A 23,010-nucleotide genomic window follows, 5' to 3' on the forward strand; every position below is an offset into this window, starting at 1 on the left:
ACATTTTCACAGGAAGATTTGGTGTTTTGCCTCGTTTTCCAGTTGATGTTCCAAACTGGGATAATTAATTAAATATGAATATGGAAAGCATGTTGGAATTTCAAGAACCGTGCACTGGGAAAAACTGAGGCAACCATTTTATGTCCTTCCTTTCATGACAGATTTTCATGTGCCTCTTCCATCCAGAGTTCTGTGCTCAGCTTTTAGTATTGTCCATTTCCTATTTTATCTACCTGTCGAGTCCTCAAAATGTCCCCTTCTATCTAATTAAACTGGCTTATTCATTGTTCCTGGAATGTGCTCTGCTCATTCTTATTTCCATGTCTTTTGTGCTATTAGAATGTTCTTATTGTTCTCTTTTATGACATACATTTTCTACATCTGGTTTTTAAATTGTTCCTTGCCTTTGCAGACCTCACTGCTTTCTCTTTCTTCTGCACTCTGAAAGCTCTTACAGTACATAATTAAGTATATGTAGTACTCTGTATCTTACTTTATTGCTTCCTATAATTTGCACTTTCTTCCCAAACTGATCATAAGAGCCTAGAGAGAAGAAACTGTTTGTAATATTTCTTCCCAAACCTTCATAGAGTTTTAGCCTATGTTGGTGTTTAACAAATGATGATTGGTTACCTCATCCTTTTCTGGGGAAATATATTTTTTCTTTAATTATTTAAGATTCAGAAAATTTGATTCAATTCCATAAATATGTTTTGTGGTTTACTCTGTGCTGAGACCTCTGAGTGGGGAAAAAGAAAGGATTAAGCCCTAAGTCATGGTGCCTGTCCCCCACTTGATTACAGCTGCAGCCAGCAGGGAAGCAGGTGGGTAGCTGGGAGGGAGAGAGTGTTGTACATAATTGAGACTAATATAGTACTGACCAAGAATGCTATGAAAAAGAAGCAAAGGCTTGGCGTGTAAGCAGGGGCTCCTATGGGAAAATAGTAACTGGAAAGGAGCAGTAAAACAAAAATAGTTTCTTGAAGCTTTTCTCAGCCTGTCCCTTGGGCACCTCATAGTCTTGGTGTAATATTGTGGAAAATTCTGCCACAGCCATAATCTTAATTAAAGGCAAAAGAAAAGAAAATAGATACTGTAATAGTTGAATTTTGTGTTTCATCAGGTGCCTTTCTGTTTTCACACTGTAAGTTCAAAGAAATTATAATTCATCAATAAGAGCCAATCAAAATGACATTAAAAGTAGTCTCAAGTGTCCCAAATGAAGGCAATTTTTAAAAAAAGTACTGGGCAAGGGCTAGCTACTGAAGGAACTAAAATTTTATTTGGAATGCTATGCAGCTAGCTATACCTTCTGTTTATCTAAAGTCTAAACTTAATAAATTTTTTTTTTCCTCTCTCCTCCCCCTCCCCCCCCATTGTCTGTTCTCTGTGTCTATTTGCTGTGTGTTCTTCTTTGTCCGTTTCTGTTGTTGTCAGTGGCATGGGAATCTGTGTTTCTTTTTGCTGTGTCATCTTGTTGTGTCAGCTCTCCGTGTGTGCGGCACCATTCCTAGGCAGGCTGCACTTTTTTTTCGCGCTGGGTGGCTCTCCTTACGGGGCACACTCCTTGCACTTGGGGCTCCCCTACGTGGGGGACACCCCTTGCACGTGGGGCTCCCCTACGTGGGGGACACCCCTGCGTGGCAAGGCACTCCTTGCGCGCATCAGTACTGCGCGTGGGCCAGCTGCACACGGGTCAAGGAGGCCCGGGGTTTGAACCGCGGACCTCCCATGTGGTAGGCGGATGCCCTAACCACTGGGCCAAGTCCGCTTCCCTAAACTTAATAAAGTTATTCCCACTGGTACTCTACTTTTATGTAAAAGCATTGCACATTACACTGATAGGAAGAATTTTTACAAAGCACCAACACTGCAGAATGGATCCAGCTTAATGTTCTATGTCTCGATTGTTTGCTATTCAATGGCTAATAACTGAGGTTCAGGAGTAACTTTTGAATCAGAAGCAGAGCCTGAATTGCATTTAGTATGCTTTTGGAGATGTTTGTTTTATTGGTTATCTAATGAGTACCACTGTGGAAGGCCTTGGACAACCAGGCTGCCCCAGGCATCCTTTTCTGAAAGAGGCGAGACCTAAGTCAGAGACCAAAGACTCCCATCCTGGATTTACTACCTCCTGCTGTGTGGCTTTGGGAAGTACAACAGGTCTATATTAGTAAAGTGAGGGGTTGGACTTGAAAGTCTCCTTTTTGTATACTTGGCCTTTGTGATTCATACTGTAGCCTCTTCCAAAAAGCTTTCAAGGGAATTTCTAATATGCAATGGCCTAGTTTACAAAACAAAACATGTAGAGATCAGAAATAGCATTGTGTCTGAAATAAGCAATAAAATGCCTAAAGCTCATGCAAGTGCAAGTCGCCCTGAACTAGGATTGTAAACTCGGATACCTACGGCGACAAAACGGGCTCGGTTTTCTATTGCTGCAAACAAATCTTCCCCTAAACTAAGAAATCACTGGATTATGATATTTTGTAGGGCAGGAATTGGGGCAGGGCTCAGCTGAGTGATTCTTCCAGCGCATGATGCTGGTGGACATCACTCAGTAGTTCTCAGCTGGCAGATGGGTTGGCCTGGAGACAGCTTCGCTTACCTGCTGGGCTTCTTGGGAAGGAGGGCTGAGCTGAGCTCAGCGGTTACTGCCTGTGCTTGGCCCCCCAGCATGGTGGGTTTGGAGTTCCAATGAGGCGGCCCGTGGTGGCTGGATTCGCTTTGTGGTGGTTCTGGACTGCCGGACACCAAGAGTCCTGGATGGAAACTATGAAGCGTCTTTTTATCTAGCCCCAAAGCCCTGCAACATCACTTCCAGCGAGTTCAAAAGGAGAAGTAAATCACTGAGGCACAGATTCAAGGGAAAGTGAATTAAACTTCCCCTTGGAAGAGGAAGCAAAGAATTTAAAGTCATTTTTAGTCTACTAGAGCTGAAGACCTCCTTGAGCGAAATAGGCTGGGAATAAGGAAACTTCCAGTGAACATGGCTATAGACTCAGTGTCAGTGAGACATTTGGGATTGGTAGGGTCTGTGGAGAAATGGGAGTCTGGGTGTCTGGGTTTGTCCTAAAGTGATAGCTACTATTACTGTGGCCAGAACTGCTGGAAGAGAAGTGGGAATTAGGGGTTTTCATGCAAACCTTGCCAATTAAAAAATATCGTTACTTCAACTTGAAGAATTTTAAAAACTGTGCAAGTCAAACAAAAATGTCTATGGGCTCTGTCATTTGTGATCTCTTCCTAAAACACACCAAGCAGTAAAGATATGTAGAGCAACAAAGCTATGTCTTAAGTGCATTAATAGTGTGGAGCAGAGGTTGACAAGCTCTGTCTTAATGGACCAGATAGTAAATATTTTAGATTTTGCAGGTTTCTGAGTACAGGAGGGAGCTATGTAAAGTGACAGCTTCCCACCAAACTGAGAGGGATTTGTCAGACCAAAGAAAGACTTGGGCAAGTCCAGCTTGGGGAGCAAGTGTTTATTAGGGGGCTTACGTGGGGCCTCGGTGGGGAGTCCTCTCTCTTGGAGAGTCCAAGCCTGGTCATGGCCTAAAATCCTTGTCCTCCATAGTGGGAGGGGAGCACGGTGCTTCCGAGGCTTGACGTCCACACTTGCCACAAAGCAAGAGGGTTTCTTATACCATGTGTCTATGTACAGATGGAGAGGGCACGAGAGGGGGGAGCATGATTTGAAAATGTAGTGCCTGGGACAGATAATCAAGCATGGGACATACACAGTGTTTCCCAGCAGGGCAGAAGTTACATCGTCATGAAGCATACATTTACAGTGTTTGTCACTGGGCTGGAGTTACACCTTACGGTAATTAAAGGGATCTCTTGGTATAAAGGTGGCCAAGCAGTTCACAGAACAGACTAGTCTTAGAGTTTCTGGGAGAGAAGTCTAAGCATCCAAGATTTACTTATCAGTCACGAGTTCACAAACAGTTATTTCTCAAGGTTTACTGTGTAACTGAGATACTGGTAGGGGAAAGAACTGGAAGGGTTGTGGGAAAATGTAAAGCCATATATGCTATAAGTCCACCCCATCCCACGACTCTTACAATCTTTCTTTCTTTTTTTTTTTTTTAAAGATTTATTATTTTTTATTTATTTAATTCCCCTCCCCTCCCCTGATTGTCTGTTTTCTGTGTCTTTTTGCTGTGTCTTGTTTTTTCTTTTGTCCGCTTCTGTTGTCGTCAACGGCACAGGAAGTGTGGGCGGCGCCATTCCTGGGCAGGCTGCTCCCTCCTTCGCGCTGGGCGGCTCTCCTTATGGGCGCACTCCTTGCGCATGGGGCTCCCCTACGCGGGGGACACCCCTGGGTGGCAGGGCACTCCTTGCGCGCATCAGCACTGCGCATGGGCCAGCTCCACACGGGTCAAGGAGGCCCGGGGCTTGAACTGCGGACCTCCCATATGGTAGACGGACGCCCTAACCACTGGGCCAAAGTCTGTTTCCCTCTTACAATCTTTCCACCACCTCTTCTGCATAAAGCCCTGAGCCTGGAACTGGGAGCAGTTTACACACGGAAACTACACACGGTAGTTTTATGCCATTAGGCCTCAGCTACGGTATACACAGCACCAAGACAAGCAAATGGCTATTATAATAAGACTGCCAAATAATGAAGTGTGACTCCAATGTGCAGGTAGTTTTGTAAACCAGGAGGAAAGAGTCCACTAAGCTTAGGGTTTTCATGTGTTAGGTAGACTTTTGTCAATGATTGCAAGATTGGTAACATCTGGCATGTAAGTACAGTGAGCAGTGCAGATTGCAGCACCAGGGCTCCCCTGTGCAGCAGTGTGGATCTCTAAGGCCATATGGTTTTATAATACCGCTTTTTAAAATTTGACGTGTTTCTTTATTTCAGAGGCTTATACCACATTTAGTATCACTAACACTTTGGGCAGTGAAGTTAGCTAGGACAGTTACTTGTGTTAATGTACCTAAGGCTCCGACACCAGGGAGGAAAATACTAAGCGGCCACTCCCACCATGCTAGAGAGCACTTTATTTTAAGGCCAAAACCATCTTGTAGAGTTGGGAGGATTAGAGGGGTGCTGGGTAAATTTTGTATATACTCCCTGCTGGCAAAGGATACATTAGGTTGTAAATCTTCCCATCCAGTTATAAGGTAGACATAGCTAAAATTGTGTTCCACACAACCAGCCTGCTCCTGAAGGAGGTATATACGCTTCTGTCATGGGGATGCATTTTGCCGTCCAGTCCCTTCAGTCTGCCAGACGATCGTGACTCGGCTGCACACCTGTGATGGCCGCCATCCCATAGGACACCGGGTTCTTTCATCAGAGGCGTTGTTTCTGTCCAAAAAACAAAGGCTGCTTGAGCATCTAGGAAGCCAGGCTCTGCCATCATCCAGGTTGGGCCATCCCAAACTGATCCGAGGGATGGACAGGTTTTGTTGAATGTTCCCTGACAATTGAAGAGATATATTTAACAGAAGCTGAGTAACTTTAGGACTGTGTGGTTTCTGGAGTTGCCACCTAGAAGGGTGGCTGTGATTTACAGTCATTGACCAATTACCCCAATTAGTCAAAGATAAGGGGAGGCCATTCTAAAGATCAGAGCTACACATATCTGCATACCCAACTGTCTGTCTGGTTGTGTGCAGAGGCTGTGGTGGCAGCCCAGTTGAGAAAGACATTGGAAGAGCTCATGTGAGGCAGGAAGATTAGCCTAAGGACACAATAGTAAGTGTTTAGTGGGTCCCCAGGGAGGGAGATCTTCTCCAGTAAGTAAAATGACAGTCAAGGTTTCTCCCATGGATCCTAAGACATGGACCACCAATGGGTGAACTCCACGTTTGCAATACCATATAAGTTGTCCTTCTGTGGGAGCAGGCCATGATGCCAAATGTGTCTCTTTAGGTTCTACCCACGTTACTCTGATGATTATTGCTCTACTGAGCATATCCTTCACACAGCCAGCATACTGCGGCACTATTGGGCCTTGAGGTAACAGGAAGGTAGGCTCCGTGTCCCACCAGCCTGGTGCGGTGTGTCTTCCTGCACTGTAAAACAGTCTGGAGTCATTGTCCATTGTAGATCTAGAGATATCATCACCAGCTGGCAGAGCCACAGGAGTCCGAAGTGCAATGTGTTTCCATCTAGTTCAGGAGTATGGTCAGGGCATGTGAGAGATCCCTTCATTGTCTTAGGGGCCATAGTGGCTCATGTGGCCAATGAGTCAGATGGAGAGTCACCATGCAAGGTGCCGGGGGCCTGGTTTAAATGAAGTCCCTCCCCGCAGTGCGTGGCATTATGGATATGTCATGACAGAGCCAAGAACAGACCCTCACAACTTTGTATGATGTGAACCAGGTCAGAACACTTTATGGAAGGGGTTCTTAACCAGGGGGCATTTCAGGGGGCCTGTGAGCTTGAATTAATTTTGAATAATCCTAAAATTTAATTTAAAGACATGCTGACGCTGAGTGTCATAAAACTATCTGCTGCTATATTCTGAGAATGGGTCCATGGTTTCCGCCTGACTGGCAAAGGGGTCAGTAGAACAAAGCAGGTTAAGAACCCCCACTTTATAGGAATGTCTAAAGCCTTAGCCATGCACCACCCCACGGGAGTGGGGTAGACCATGCAGATACGAGCAAAAGCATCTGCTTCCCAATTCCCAGGTAGAGAGGTCGTTTTGTGGCAAATAACAACTTAAAAATAACTAAAACCATGACTAACAACATTATACAGTTATCTAATATTATGCAGAAAACATTGGTAAAACTTTAGGAATTTTATGCAATTTTTAAGTATTTCTATGAACATTTTACCCGTACAACTTTGATTAATAGAAGGTTTGAAAATCCCTTTTTAATTTTTTATGTAGTCTCTAAACACTTTTCATTCAATTTATAACATATCAAATTTAACTTTTAAAAAAAAAATTATTTATTTCTCTCCCCTTCCCCCACCCCCACCTCAGTTGTCTGTCCTCTGTGTCTATTTGCTGTGTGTTTTTCTTTGTCCCCTTCTGTTGTTGTCAGCCTCACGGGAATCTGCTTCTTTTTGTTGCGTCATCTTGTTGTGTCAGCTCTTGTGTGTGCGGCGCCATTCCTGGGCAGGCTGCACTTTCTTTCGCGTTGGGCGGCTCTCCTTACGGGGCGCACTCCTTGCACGTGGGGCTCCCCTACTCGGGGACACCCCTGTGTGGCAGGGCACTCCTTGCGCGCATCAGCACTCACTATACGTGGGCCAGCTGCACACGGGTCAAGGAGGCTCGGGGTTTGAACCGCGGACCTCCCGTGTGGTAGACAGACGCCCTAACCACTGGGCCAAGTCCTCTTCCTGAACTTGACTTTTTAATACTTCTGTTTTTACAAGGTGAAAGAACAAATCTTTTGCAATAGTTTGAAATAAAAAAGTACTTTTTAAGGTTTGACTCTGAGAAAGCAAAATGTTAAAGGTTGTTAGGTTTGAACATTATGTTCTTTTAAAAGTGAGAAGACTTGTTTTCCTTAAACAACCAAGGATAAAATAAAGTTAATGTAAAGTAAAGAAGCTATTTTGATAAGATAGGTTTTCTTCTTTGTATACTGATTATTCAGGGAAAACCCTTTATAAAACCTTTTACTAAAATAGACTGCAGATTTAAGAACTTTTCTCACTTTAACAGAGAAAGAACCAAATTTTAGTTTTGCCTCAATATACTATTTGATAATAAGGCCGTGTGATATGAGAGCATTTTCAGGACTTGGAGTTGTCCTGAATGATATTGCAGGGCCAGATGCAGGACATTATATATCCTTCCATAACCCACTGAGTGGACTGGGAGAGAGTGTAAACCTATAAACTATAATCCATGCTATGTAGCAGTACTCCAAAATGTATTCAACAAATGCAATGATAATGCCACACTGTTGAAAGAGGTTGTGGAGGTGGGAGGAGGGGGTGGGGTGGGGAGTAGGGGTATACGGGAACCTCTTATATTTTTTAATGTAATATTTTGTGTGATCTATGTATCTAAAAAAAAAAGCTTAAAAGAAGTATATACTGAATTAGGTTACCATGATGTTTAAATGAAATGGCACATGCATCAAAGTGACATGTAGTAAGGGTTCAAAAACACTAAATAAATAGGCAAATTCGTACATGAATCACACACACGCAAACCTTTATAGATAGAGCCACCAGCTCTTACCCAACTTAGACCACAAAAATTCCTTTTCCGCAAGCCCTCTGCGCTTTCCGTACTCGTTCAGGTTTTGCCCCACATTGTGTTCTCCAGCAGTTAAACCAGTTCTGTTTGCTCCACTACCCCACAGTCGCACCACATCCAGGTGGCAAGGGGTTTGTGGAGTTGCTGCTGGAATGTTTCCCTTATCCCAGTTAACTCTCCAGCGGAAGATTCTCTTACAAACGTGGTTTCACCGACAGGGGCCCTGTTTAGCACTCTGCTTGTACGGGTTGTTTTATCTGTGATTTAGTCATCCTTTGCACAGGCAATATAACATTAAGATTTAAAGATTCCACATCTGAACCACTATCTACTTCTTTCCAGGGATTCCAGGTCTTAGGATCCCAATCCTTTTTTGCCAAGATAGCCTTATCTCGGGTCTGGGTTTTTTATGACCCCCTAAATTTTAAAAACCGACAGCCAGTGTTTCCATATTTTCATCCTTTTTATCTAGCTGTTCAGAGAGACCTGTCACTAAGACAGAGGTGGAAGTCCACAGAACTCTTCCCTTAAATGGCAGGTTTCTTTGTCTTCCTCGAGATGATCTGCTGTCATAGTGGCCGTGCCCTGCCGTCTTTACAAAACTTCATAGTTTTCTGTTCCTGCAACGCACACCCCACTTCCATCAGCGTTTTCGGTGCGTCCCTGCACTCATGATGAGGCCCACAACAGTCAAGCAAGTGGGCGACGCCTCCCCACGTGGAGGTGGCAGGCCACCCTGGGAATTTGTCCCCTGAGGATTCCCCGCCCCAGCTCACGCTTTGGTCAGCTAGGCCAGTTGTTGTGAGTACAGCAGGGAGCTGTGTAAAATGACAGCTTCCCTCCAAACTGAGAGGGAGACCTCAGACCAAAGAAAGACTAGGACAGGCCCAGCTTGGCGAGCGAGTGTTTCACAGGGGGCTGACGTGGGGCCTTGTGCTCAGTAGTTGAGGAGCCCTCTCTTCTTGGAGAGTCCAAGCCTGGTCATGGCCTAAAATCCCCGTCCCTAGCAGGGGTAGGAAAACGTGGTGTTACCGAGGCTTGACGTCCACACTTGCTGCAAAGCAAGGGGGTTTCTTATACCATGTGTCTACATGCAGATGGGGAGGGCATGTGAGGGGGGAGCATGATTTAAAAATGCAGTGCCCGGGACAGATAATCCAGGATGGGACATTCACAATGTTTCCCAGCAGGGCAGAAATCACATCTTCACGAAACGTACCTTTACAGTGTTAGTCACTGGGCTGGAGTTACCTCTTTATAGTAATTACGTAAGGGATCTATTGCTATGAAGGTGGCCAAGCAGTTCACAGAAGAGGTTATTCCTAGAGTTTCTGGGAGAGTAGTCTAAGCTTCCAAGATTTACTTATCAGCCACGAGTTCACAGTTATTTCTTACGGCTTGCTGTGTAACTGAGATAGGAAGTGCTGCTGTAATTAGAATGGGAAAGAACTCAAGGGTTGTGGGAAAATGCAAAGCCATATATGCTGCAGCAGGCCATATGTTCTCTGTTGCAACTGTTCAGTACTCAACTACTCTGCCATTACAGCCCGAAAGCAGCTGTAAGCAATATGTTAACAAATGTTTGTGGCTCAGTTCCAATATAACTTTATTCACAAAAACCATGTGGGCTGCCCCACCCTTGATGTAGTTGGATTAGAGAATAGAGGCGTCTGGATGGAGTTTCCAATAATAATAAAAGATCAGTAATTAATTAAATTATTAATTTGTGTTAGTTATACAACAAACTATTGAACAATAAATCAAATTATTAATTTAATACCTTTTGCAGTAATTAAATAATTGAAATGAAACTATTATGAAAGAGCTGATGGACATTAGGGGGACTGGTTAAAGTCAATATAATAAGTCCATAAAATGTAACACTATGCAGCTACCTAAAAATGAATGAAGTTTTTTTTCTGTACAGGTCATTTTATACAGCGGGACATTGTGTTTTCCAGAGATGGTGGCACTTTGATAATTCCACTTTACCATTTGAGTAGAGGTCTATGCCCTCTGCCCTTGAAATTGAGTATGCTTTTGTTACGTTTTCACCAGTTGACTATGACAGAAGTGATGATATGTAACTTTCAAGGTTAGGTCCTAAAAAGTGCTATCGCTCCCACCTTGCTGTCGGGAAACACCCTCTCTTGAAGCCTTTAGCTGCCATGTAATCAGTCTGACTGCCTGATGGGTGAGGAAGCCCATACTGTGAGGTACTCCAGAGTTCCCCATGAGCAAAGACCACATGGAGAGGCACTGAAAACATGAGGCGGTGGAGAAATTGCCAGCCAGCCCTGAGCTGCTTCAGCAACCCACTGTCCCAGCTTCAGCTCCCATCTGACAGCAGAGGGGCCAGGTCTCCCAGCCAAGCCCTTCTACATTTCCTGAGCCACAGAAGTCATGATTGAAAATGCAGTGATGGTTGCTATTTGAAACCATAAAGTTTGAGAGTGACTTAGATAACTGGAACATGTTCAGATAAAGAAAGATGAACAAACTATCTCATTAGGTGAAATGGAAGTGAATCAGTATAGCATGTATTTAGGGAAGGAGATATCAAGAACTGTTAAATATTGCCTCAGGAAAATGGAACGGTGGGTCTGGGATAAGAGACTGTATTAGTTTCTGGGCTGCTAAAACAAATACCATACAATGGGTTGGCTTAAACAATGGAAATTTATTGGTTCACGGCTTTGAGACTAGGACAAGTCCAGAGGTGGTGATGCTTTGTCCTACAAGACTTGGCACCCTGGAGTTGGCTGCCAAGGCCTCTTGGGGCTTCTCGGCTTTTCCTTCACATGGGGATATCCTCTCCTTCCTCTTCTGGGTCCCTTGATGTGCAGCTCCTACTCCTCCCTTCTCTATAAGGACTCTGGCAATAGGATTAAGACCCATCCTGATTCAGTTGGCTACACCCTAACTAAAATATCATCTTCAAAAGGTTCACATCCACAGGAATGGATTAGGATTGAGAATATTCTACTCCTCCTCTCAAGGGACATGTAACTCAGTGGACTGCAGGAGACTCTTACTTTTCATTTTATATTCCGTATAATTTCAGGTTTTTCCCATGTGCATATATTACTTGATTGCTAATAAATACTGATTTAAATTTTAAATCAAGTAGAACATGATAAAACTAGACTTTTCTAAGTTCCCAGGAGTTATTTAGTTACTTATGTGGTATTGATTCTTATTTTCAACATATCCAGAGAAATTTGAGCTGTGTGCAGTGATGTTTTAGATTATTCACAAGAGCACAGCTGTGGGCCATCTGATGTACACCAACTCAGCTTTGGCGATAGATGAGTATGTTTAAACATGGATAATTTAGGAAGAAAACCTATCTCCAGGTACAACATAAATAAGACTAAACTACCTCAATTCATAGTTTAATTCATCATAGGACTCCTTTGTTTTGAAAACGATAAGACCAAAATTTTAATAGAAAAAAATCCCCACAGATGGTCAGGTTGTTAGGTCCATCATCAGTCTCATACCCATTGTCTTTACTGCAACACATTAAATGTTTTTAATGAGCTCCTTGAACAGAATCATTTGGTGAAACCACAACTGGAATCTCTTTTTAATCCAAATCACTTCTGGGGAGAGATTTTGCCTTGAATAGACTAGCTTTGCATGAAATAATGTAGTACAATCCAATTATTTCTGAATTCAAGAACAGTTTCCTAAAACACAAGTTCAAACGCTTTCCAAGGTTTTATTCCTCACTTGTGGCTTTGCCTTGGATTCATGAAGGTAATCTTAGTGGTTTACTCACACTTTCTTTTCTTTACAGGTTACGAATACATGAAGAGGGCCTTCTAGCTATATTAGTTCTAAATAGTGGTTCTCAAACTTGAGTGTGCATCAGTTAGAACATGGACTGCTTGACCCCATCCCCTGAGTTTCTGAGCCTGTCATCAGTTTGGGTTGGAGTCTGAGAATGTGCATTTTTGACAAGTTGCTAGGAAAATGCTGATGCTGTCGGTCCAGGGGCCACACTTCGAGGACCCCTGCTTTGAAATCATCTCTTCTCAGTCCTGCAGGTGAAAATCTTTTCCTCCTGCAGGTGAAAAATTTTCACATACTTGCTGATCTCTTTTCTACTTGGTCATTATTTAGTTAAACTCTCTCTGTTTTGCTTTCCACCTTTCTAAGAGAGATACACATGCACCTAACATGTTCCCTAAGCCTGCTCACACTCGTCTTTATCTTTTCAAGTCATCAGGAAAGGAAATTGAGCCACAAATTGTCTCAAGGACGGGTAGCCCTGAGACCTCTGCCTCTAACCCCTGGGCCACACTCTGGCCTGGCTCACGTGTTTGGGTCCGATCCTTGCAACTCTCCTTCTTGTGGGTGTTTGAGCATGTTCTCAGATCTGTTTTGTGTTGAAGAAGTCTCAGCTCCATTTCTCCAATGCTTCACTTAAAATATCTCTTAAGTTTTAAGAAAATATTTGTTTAGGTAGAATAACCCTCTGTGATTAGTCTTTTGGAACAGGGTTTATTATCACCATCGTATATCACGGGAGCAATATATCTAGATATCCCCAGACCATAGCCTTATATATCTTGAAAACTAGCCAAGGGCTGTCAGTAAATGAATAAAGTAGGTGAGGGTTGGAATCGACATTGACCACGGAGGCCATGGTCTTAAAAGGAGAGTAGAATTCAATCAGAACCATCGAGATCCATTCAACTAATATTTATTGACAGCCCTCCATGTGCTGAGTACACAAAGCTAGAGTAGGACATGTCCACAGCAAGCAGACAGCCTAGCATCGTGGTAGAAAGTGTGGACTTGGGAGCATCTGGGATTGGGTTCAAGTCCCATCTCCATTACTTGCTGCCTTGGACCAATATGTAACCTCTCTATGCCTGACTTTCTTTTATCTGTGAAATGGGAAATAAACCACCTACTTCAAATTTCTGTCCCCAGACTATCTCATGATAGCTGGTAAATTGTTTAGCCAGTTCCTGGAATGAGATGATGACTCAGTTAGTGTGGCTTTCCTCATGGGTGTTTCCTTGCTCTTTCAGGTGTCTGCTACCAGCTGTCAATAGACTGATGCAGCACTATTGTGAAGGCTAGAAAAAATCGAGTTGTTCTTGCAGGGCTTTGAACTTGCACCATCTGCAAGTGCCCTTCCCAGGGACTCTTGGGATCAGTTTAGTTAGCACAGATGTAAGCTTTCCTTTTCCTGCATTCTAATTCCCTAAAACATTCTGAAGCTCACTATTGATTCCTCTTGTACGATAGTGGTGTTGTAGTCCAGCTCGGAGAGCTCTGGCTTACTGGTGAATAATTTCTCTGAATGGACGTGGAAGCAGAATTGAAAATATGAGAGTTTTTTTAAGCATGTTCTGATGTTCTGATCAGTTCAATGATCCTGTAAATGTGATCTAAAAGTTTAGAGCAGAAAAGTTTTATAAACCTCACATTTCTGATTTCTAAAATTTCAGTGATTTGCTCAGTCATTGCTTAGGCAGTGTGTATTCTCTGTTCATTTGGAAAACTTCACTGTATGCCTTTGTTAAAGTGACATTAAACAATTTGCTTCTTTGTCATGAGTTAGTTGTTCAGCCAATGTTGTTTGGCAAGTGGAGGCTAGTAAAATGTAGGAAAATCAGGAGAAGGCAAAACAAAGAAGAAAGAAATCACATGCTACGGTTCCCAGATTGAAGAATGAAAAAAGACCCACACCTACCCCAAAATGTTTTGAATCATGCCTAAATGTGCCACTGAGAATACTGTGTGTTTTAATTTCAACAGAAAACCAAACCCTTGATGACAGACTTTTCTGTGAAGTCTACCATTATTTCTCGTTATGCCTTTACTACGGTTTCCTGCCAAATGCTGAACAGAGCTTCTGAGGACCAGGAAATTGAGTTTCAGATGCAGATTCCAGCTGCAGCTTTCATCACCAACTTCACTATGTAGGTGACACAGTGGAATGAAGATTTCTCTGTGGGTGGTCTGGGTGAGCCTGAGGTACATGAGGTCTGCAGCCTCTCTTTGTTTGGGAGAATTTATATCCCAGATATATGGATCAGAAGGTTGATTCCTTCCTACTTTCCTCCCTCTCTTCCTCCCTCCTTCCCTTCTTTCCTTTTCTCCTTTCCTCCTCCTTCCCTTCCTTTCTCCCTCCTTTCCTTCCTCTCTTCCTTCCATTCTCCTCTCTATCCTTTCTTCCTTTTTCTCTTCCATTCCTTCCTTCTTCCCTCTCTCCTCTCGCCTTCCTTTCTTTCTTCTTTTCTACCTTCCTCGATCTTCAAGGTGATGGGTGACAATGTCTCTTTGCTCCAGAAGTTCCAGTAAGGAGAAACAGTCAATGAACAGTTAACAAATAAATACATGAGCTAATTTCAGACAGCAGTAAATGCTATAAAGACAGCAAGACAGCACATGGGGCTGGGGAGCTTCTTTGAGTAGGAAAGTCAGGGAGGTGCTCAGAGGAGGTGATGGTTAAGTTCAGATCCAGGTGACAGGCATAAAGCTGTGAATATCCTGGGCTGAATATATTTCTTCTTTTGTTCTGAACTAAGAGGTAAAGACATGAAAAATGGGGTAGGCATTTGGGTTTAATTTTCAGTTTGGGCAAGATTCAAGTGTGTGAATCTTCATGGAAGTTGGAGCAGATTTTATGATCTAATCCTGGAGAATCACAGGGTACCTGGAGTTGAGTCTTACCATTTGAACCTGTTCAGAATTGCCCCAGAATGAGATAAATGAGTCCATCATGATGCCCTGGTCTGGAATGCTTTCTTTCTGCAAAAAAAAAGAAAGACAAATAAAAATATTTTCTAGAGTTGCCATGGTTATGATATCTGTGTTTGAGTTTGTCTTGGAAATGCAAGCTGGTAATGCAGCTGTCTCCTGTGTTTCAGGCTTATTGGAGACAAGGTGTATCAGGGTGAAATTTCAGAGAAGGAAAAGAAAAATGGTGATAGGGTAAAAGAGGAAAGGAATAAAGCCAAAGAAGATAAAGGGTAAGTACCATTTCTTTATGGAATTAAAAATCCACTTCAGGAAAGTATCAGATTTTCACCCCTTATCCTTCTCATCTTGCTTCTTCTCTGATGCCAAGTATTTATCTCCTCTGTATTTTTACTGAAGTAATCAATATACCTGTTTAACAATACAGTAGATAAGGGTTTATAATGAAAAGGAGCATTTACCCCCCATCCCACAGGTCTCACTTTCTGGGAGCATCCACTTGTAATTTTTCTGTATTTGTTTTGTTTTCTTTGTAGTTACCTCCCTAACTCTAAATATTATGATAGCCTTGCTTTTCCTTTATTTCTTTATTTTAAAAAGTAAGACATTATCTTTTGACTCTGTTGCAAAGTAAGAGGATTTGGCTTATTTGCACTACTTCCACTTTCCCTCTGCATTCCAATGTTTTATATTATTATTTGATTTCTTCTACTTTTGCCATCAATTTAAGCAGTGTTTAAAGCCCCCTACTCTTTAAAGTGATGTCATTCCCTCACCTACACTTTACCTCTCCTTTTCATTTCTTGTCCCCATCTGTTGTTCCCTAATCATTTACTTTTTTAACTTTCAGAATGAATGTATAGCTATATTTGTCTTCTTTATATCGTCTATAAACTAAATCTAAAAATTAAATGGCATTTACTTTTTAATGACTGTATAAAAAGCACTAACTGCAGAGCCACCTAGTATACTAGCATTGTATTTCCTTCTCTATAAGGCCAACATAAAGGAAAAAGGATCTTAGTATCCTCATAAAATGGTGTGAACCTGTAAGCCTCTTTTGTTAATTAGTAAGGGTTGTTCTCTAACATCACAGACTGTCAGAAGCTTTGCTGTTTGATGTCCTCTTAGTGAGAAAGAACACCCTACTCTTGCCCAGAAGATCAGAGCCATTGATTCACCTTCACACAGAAAAACACCTCAATTTCTACCTGAGGTCCAGGGCTTCAGATGAAGAGTTTTCACAGACACAAAACTACACATTTATCTTAATTTTGTAGTTTCTAAGGAAACAGAACCTTGGGTCCAGGCTGACAGTAGCTCCTTTATACACAGCCCTGTTTTGCTTTGAGTCTGTCAAAACACAATGGCATTTAACTTTTACCCACACTTCACCGTTTCCTAAGCCTGCAATGCCCTGTCTCTTCCTTTATTTGGCAAGATGCCCCATGGTTCCCCTGAGATGTGGTCTCTCTTGCAGCAGCAGTTATTAAGCCTCACTTAGTCAGACTGCAAGTGTGTCCTAAGAGGCCTTTATCAGGATAAAATTTTCTTACACGTCATAAATTGTTCAGAATCATGCCAAAATAGTTTAGTTCTATTTTGGACCATAACGTATATAAATTTCAGTTTTCTTGGAGTATCTAATTGTTTTTCTGTTTTCTTACAAGATAAAGCTTATTTTGCCACTATTATCATCTAGCAGGATATATAACTGATTTGCAATGATGACAAAATGAACAGCTCTGGCCGGTCATTGTGCAAGCCACGATGTCTGTGTCACCCCTGGTGTCTGGCCAATGGCAAGTGTATGACATCACTGATTGTGAGACACATACTGATTTCAGAGCTGCTAAAACATGGGAAAAAATGGGTTTCTCCAGCTCCAAGTAATAACTGTCATTGCTTTGAAGTCTTGCTGCAGCACAATTACCCTGAGATTTCTTTTCTTCTGAGTTGGTTTCATTATTTCTTATATTCCATATCTTCTTTCTTGGGTTTTACCCTTAATTTGCTTGAATATATTCTGGAATAACTTCCTTAGAGTTGGTGTGTGGGAGGTAAGTTTTCTGAGAACTTGATTGACATTTTGGCTGAATATGGAATTTAAGGTTCAGAATAATTTTCCTTTGGAACTCTGGAGGCATTGTTCCAATATCTTATAACATCGAGTATTGCTGATGATGCATCTAATGCGGTCTAATACCATTTGTTTTACTTATTTTTTCCTCTATCTGATTTTCTGTAGTTTTACAATAATGAGTTTAGGAGTCAATCTTTTTTCATTCATTTGGGTCAACCTTCAATGGAAATTTTCCATTTCAATACTTGTGTCTCTTTTGAGCTCTGAGAAATTTTATATTATTAATATTTCTTTGATCAAGTCCTTCTCTCTGCTTTCTCTAGTTTACTTTTCTAGATGATTTCTTTCTCAATTGAGCCTTTCAGTTTTTGTTCTCAAGTTTCCAATCTCTATTTCTTTCTGTTTATACTGAAGAGCTCCTCAATGTTATCTTCTATTTTTTTTTTTTTGGCAATTATAAGTTTCATTATTAATATCTCTTTTTTTAATGATTGCTTATATTTTTACAGTATCCTGTATGAGGATATTAATTATAATTGGAGATTTGTTTGTTGATTTTTTGCTGTTTCCTGAATTATTTTTTGAAGGATTAGTTGCTGTTTTTTTTCTTTTTCTTATGCTGCTGGGTGACTAGATGGATGTTTTTAGGTGGTTGCTAGGAGTTTCCTCTACTTTCCTGTTGTTAGGTCTAGTCTATTTTTAAAGTCAGAATTGATCACAAATAGGAAGGCTTACCATTTTGGGGAAGGTAGTCTTCAGGCTGCCCCTTTTCCATTTCCCCATACCCAGCCTATTAATTCTCTGTAGGCAGTTCTCCTTAGGAAGACTCCCTGGATTTTTGCCTGTAGATAAGTTCCAGGCTGCTTATGCTCAAGGGGAAAGGGAAAAAAAAGACTGTGGGAAACCTACAAACTTAGTTTTTCATATGCAGACATGTCCTCTGTGTGCTAGGTCTCCCTTCTTACTCCCATCTCAAGGTGTCCTGCTGTCCAAGGTTCAGCCAGATGACTTGGTTCTCTCTGCTGTAGGTCTTTCCTACATATTCTGAGCTATAGAGTTCTTGCTCTACCGAATCTGATGGCTGGAAAATGTGCTTACGAAAAATTTCTTTTCTTAAGCAGCTCTGAAAAATCCAAATACCCAGATCTAGTTGAATTGGTTTTCTCTTAACCGAATCTTAGTAGTTGACTTTTTGTTCTTAGTTTCTTGAAGGACAATAACCAGACCTTCCCAGTTCCAATCCCAGGAAACTCAGGAATAAGATAACATTCCATGAAAACCACAGGGTGGTGCCAGGAGCACCTTAGAGCCCAGGAAATCTGCAACTTCCCTGGGATAAAAGGAGAATGGCGCCAGAAGCATCTTAGATCCCAGGAAATCTGTAACTACTCTGGGATAAAAGGCTGAAAATCGGGACATCAAACAGGAGTTTTGCATGCAGGAGATAACACAGGAGATCCTGTCATTACCCACGTGGCAGGAATGCATCAGGCAGTCGTCCCTGGTTCCTCAACCCCTGTTCCCCCTATAAAAACCCTAGCCACCCTTCTCACTTTGAATGGTTTTGTGAAGATTCTTCCAGTTCCTTGCTTGTGTAGTGGCAGGATCAGGCAGGCCCTTCTATTGGAAATCGCCAGCTTAGGGTAACAGTTGCCCTAGGTCTTCCAGAAACTTTGGAAAGGTCATCCTCTGCTGGTTGCCCTTCTTCCTCTTTTTCTTTTCACTTAATTCTTTACTACCCTGTTGCTGATCCATCTGCCATGCCGAACCAGAGAACCCTCACTCCAAGTCTTTGAAGATTTCAGAATTGTTTGTATCTTTGCAAGTTCTGCAATTTCTTTATCCCTCACCTTTCCCTCAAAAAACACCCATCACACATTACTAGGTTGTAAAATCTAATGCATTTGCTATTTTAAAGATGCATAACATTTCAAAATTCATTTGGCCATCACTGTAAAGAGGAGAATGTCATTCACACTTTGATCCCACAGCGCTCTGGTCTAGCAGTTCACCTGTTAAATGTCCCCTCTCCCCACTGCCCCCTTGAGCCACCCACCCTACAATGATAAGCCTTCCTATCCCATGGTCTTTGATGTCTCTACCAGCCAGTATTCCTGGAACCTTCGGCAGCTTCCTCTAGTGCAGGCTGTTCCCTGGCCTCCCAGGACTAACTTTTACTTTTCTCCTGGGAAGGACTCCCCTCGCTAAGCCCCCCTGGCCCTGCTGGCTTTGGGCAAGCTGGTTAGGAGAGCACGGCCAGTGCCCTGAAGGTCCTCGAGGGCATCTGGCTCTTCCCTAGGCAGGCAGGTGGAGAGCTTAAGCAGTAGCCTTGCTCCCTTTTTCTCTTCCTTCCAGGGAGAAGGGGACTGAAACGTTCCGAGCCTCTTTAGTGATCCCCAGCAAGGACAAAGCTGCCTTCATCTTAAGCTATGAAGAGCTTTTGCAGAGACGGCTGGGGAAGTACGAGCACTCCATCAGCGTGCGGCCGCAGCAGCTGGTCGGGAGGCTGACGGTGGAAGTGAACATTCTGGAGCAGCCGGGCATTGCCTCGCTGGAAGTGCTGCCTCTACGTAACAGCAGGCAGAAGGGCAGCGGGGGTGGGGACGGTGAGTGCCTGGTGGACACGCCCAGACCTTCCGGGGTACGCGGAGCTGGCTGTTGGGTTTAGAGAAGTCTACAGAAGGGATGGCACCCCCTTGACCAGGGGTTTGAATTTTTGCAGAGATTTGAAAGATATCAACAACCAAAGACAGTGCCCTGTACATTTTTTTTTTAAGACCCATGCTCTATTGGGAGATTTTAAAATGTTGAAATCATTTGATCTAGTAATCCCACTTCTGGGATCTTAAGTGAAACGTCTAAAATATTGGAAATGTTATATGGCTGAACCTGTTTGACAATATTTGCGGTAGCAGAAGCATGCTGTTCACATAGGTATTCAACTATAGGAAAATGATTAGTGAAATACAGTTATAAAAACAATGCAGGGGAGTGGATATAGCTCAGTGGTTGAGCGCCTGCTTCTCATGTAGGATAGGAAGTCCTGGGTTCAATCCCCTGTACCTCCTAAACAAAAAACAGAACAAAACAACAATGCAGCATGTGGTAAGAGAAAAAGAAAGAAAAAGTCGTAGGTACACAACCATCATAAATATGAAGATGGCAAAAAACTAGAAAGTTATATAAAACAATAGTTTTACTAGAGTTGTGGGCTTATGAAATATCTGTTTTTTAAACATTCATCCATTGTGTTCTATTCTTTCTAAAATTAAGTTATGAAAAATGCATGCTACAGATTTAAGATATAGGCATTTTGATTCATTAGGAAGAATACTGAGTTTAACTTTCCTTCAAATTTTGATTTTTCAAGTAGCATTCCTTTTGTTGAGACGATTACGACAAATTCAATCGAACCACTGTATATTTATTTCCATTAATTAGTCTCAAAAACTGTAGTTGATCCAGGTTCTGTGGTAGACTTGGGTCCTTTATTCTGTGTTGAATCCAAACACTGAGTTTGACACTCTTGATCCAGATCTGATTGAAAAATAAAAAATATTGTTGGTCTTTCTTGATATTCAGAAATGTCATAAGATATGACTCACTATTCTTATGTCATGTAGGTGGCAATGTGTATGGCTAATGAGCTTTAGTTCAGTTATTAATTATGACCTCGTAAAAATGGCCTAACCCCTGTAAAACTCAACGTGCACATCTCTAAAACATGGGTATTAGCTGTCTCATAGACTTATTGTGAAATAGTAATGTGTGTAAAATGCCTGACCCTGAGTGAGAGCTTAATGATTGTTGATTGTTATTATTATCATCATCATTATTCCCAAATTACATTTGCCTTTTTTCTGTGCAAGTCCAGTCTTTGCTACTAGAGTAAAGTGCTTTTAAAGGCAGGTCTGAGTTTGATTAATCTTTGTCTCCTTACGGTATTTAGCACAGGGGTTCTTAACCTTTTTTGTTCCATGCACCCCTTTGCCAATCAGATAAAAACCATGGACCCCTTACTAAGTCCACACTATACTGTTTATTATTTAATAAGTATATCACACCCACACCAACACATCCCCACAAAATAATGTTTTTTTGACTTTTCAATTCAAGCTTACAGACCCCTTGTTAAGAACCCCTGATTTAGCACAGTGCCTCTTAACATTACACAGCTCGTTGAGTGTCTGCTAATTAGGAGAAAGGAAGAAAACAAAAAACTATAAACCCAAGAATGTTCTTTCTAAGCATAATTTGTGGAGAAGGTTTACAATGGACCAACATGTGAAAGAAGTCTTTTTTTTTCAGAAGGGAGAAGGTACTTTCAGGGTGGTAGAGAGGGAGAGTTCCTGTGCCTTCTGTCTGGGTGAATACAAGTTTTAGTCAGTGGACGAAGGTCTCAGTGGGAGATTCAGAGGGTGGCCGTGCTGCCGTGATGAAATGCATGTGTGCCTGCTTCATTTTCAGAACCCCACGGTGGCACTTGGGCGATTTATGAGCGTTGTGGTATGTGTTTATGTGTGAGTTGTGTTTGAGGGTGGAATGTAGTATGGTTGCCTGTTAGCTGAAAAGTTGCTTTGTGTTTTATTCAGGGCCTTGTAATATCTCAGAGGAATTTTTCCAGATGGTTGATCTCATGGGATCCATTTACTTTTAAGAAAAATTGTTTTCCCAGCTCTTCGTACCAAAGCAGATATTTTGCCTTTCCAGAACGTGGGATTTCACATGCATTTACCGCAGACGAGGTGCCGTGGCCAGATTTCCTTTCTGCCGTTCCCCATTCTCACCTCGCAGAGCCCAGCTGTTGGGGTTCTGATGAAATGGTGTCTTCGGCACGTGACGCACAGGATGTTGTTGTGACTTTGTCTGGACACCGCTGTGTTTGCAAAAGCAATCCAGGGTAGAGATCAGATTTGAATTTGGCTTGCACCAGAACAAGAGCTGGAATTTTGTGACTGTGGACCCGAGCCTCTAATAGATCTGGCTGAGGATAGGAAATCAGACTCCTGGAATTTGTCTAAGCAATCTCTGGCCACTGGGCCCACATCATCTTGAGGGATGTAATTCCAGATAATGATTACCGTGGACTAGATCCTGCACTAAGCACTTTACATGTATTATTATCTCATTCAGTCTTTTTTTTGACACTCCTCTTAGGCCATATATTTTATCCCCATTTTATTTATGGAGAAGCTAAGGTTTACAGAGGTTAAGTAATATGGACAAGTCTCATGGTTAAATATTGATAGAAACAGAATTTATGCAAAGATCTATTTGACTCCAAGTTCATGTTCTTAACCCCTCTACTATACTACCTTCTTATTAAATGGAAGATTTAAAAATACTGATAGTGTGAGTTCAAACTACCCCTAATTCAGTGTAAAAATGAAAAGAAAAGCGATATATTCTGCCTTTGGCTCAGTTTACTCATCTGGTGGATCAGGATTGGGTCCATACTGATTGAATCGTAAATTAATGAGCTCCTTTCCAGCAGAAAAGCCAATTCTGCGAGAAGGGGTTTGTAAGCCACAACATTACCATTTCCAGATTTTAAAATAGTTAGTACATGCCCGTGGTTCAAAATCTAAGAAAACTACAAGTTGAAATAGAGTGAAAGGCAAGACTCCTTCTCTCTTCAGTTTCTTCCTGTCCCCAGTTCCTCACCACTAAAATGTTTTGATGGTCTATGGGCTCAGTGGAACAGTTTGAAATCTGGGCTGTCTTGGAGAATCTTCAGAAGGCACATGACGAGCTAGCTGTGCCATCAGTGTGATCAGTTCAAGGCTGATTATTTCATTCTCTATAACAACATCTCATAGATCTCCTACTGTCCCATGTCATCTAAATCACTGCCCTTTCTATGATTCCAATTTTTTCTTATTGTTAAAGAAACTCCATTTATGGTAAGGTCCTTGATGACTAGGAGTAAAAGAAAATGAGATAAAGTGAGAAATATCTTACGTGTATTCCTTTTTTGGCTTTACATCAGTGGCTCTCCACCTTGACCTATAA

General features: G+C 42.0%; 1 protein-coding gene across 1 annotated transcript in view; it reads left to right on the forward strand.

Moving 5' to 3' along the window:
- The window catches only part of ITIH5 (inter-alpha-trypsin inhibitor heavy chain 5), a 105,075-nt gene that overhangs the window by 11,775 nt on the left and 70,290 nt on the right, over positions 1-23,010 (forward strand). Inside the window, exons 3-5 of the mRNA XM_004480071.5 lie at positions 13,971-14,134; positions 15,086-15,187; positions 19,354-19,604. Coding sequence (XP_004480128.2) covers positions 13,971-14,134; positions 15,086-15,187; positions 19,354-19,604 — 517 coding nt within the window. The remainder of the gene's footprint in view (positions 1-13,970; positions 14,135-15,085; positions 15,188-19,353; positions 19,605-23,010) is intronic.

The sequence above is a fragment of the Dasypus novemcinctus genome, chromosome 20 (assembly GCF_030445035.2).
Source record: "Dasypus novemcinctus isolate mDasNov1 chromosome 20, mDasNov1.1.hap2, whole genome shotgun sequence".
In the NCBI taxonomy this organism is placed as follows: Eukaryota; Metazoa; Chordata; class Mammalia; order Cingulata; family Dasypodidae; genus Dasypus; species Dasypus novemcinctus.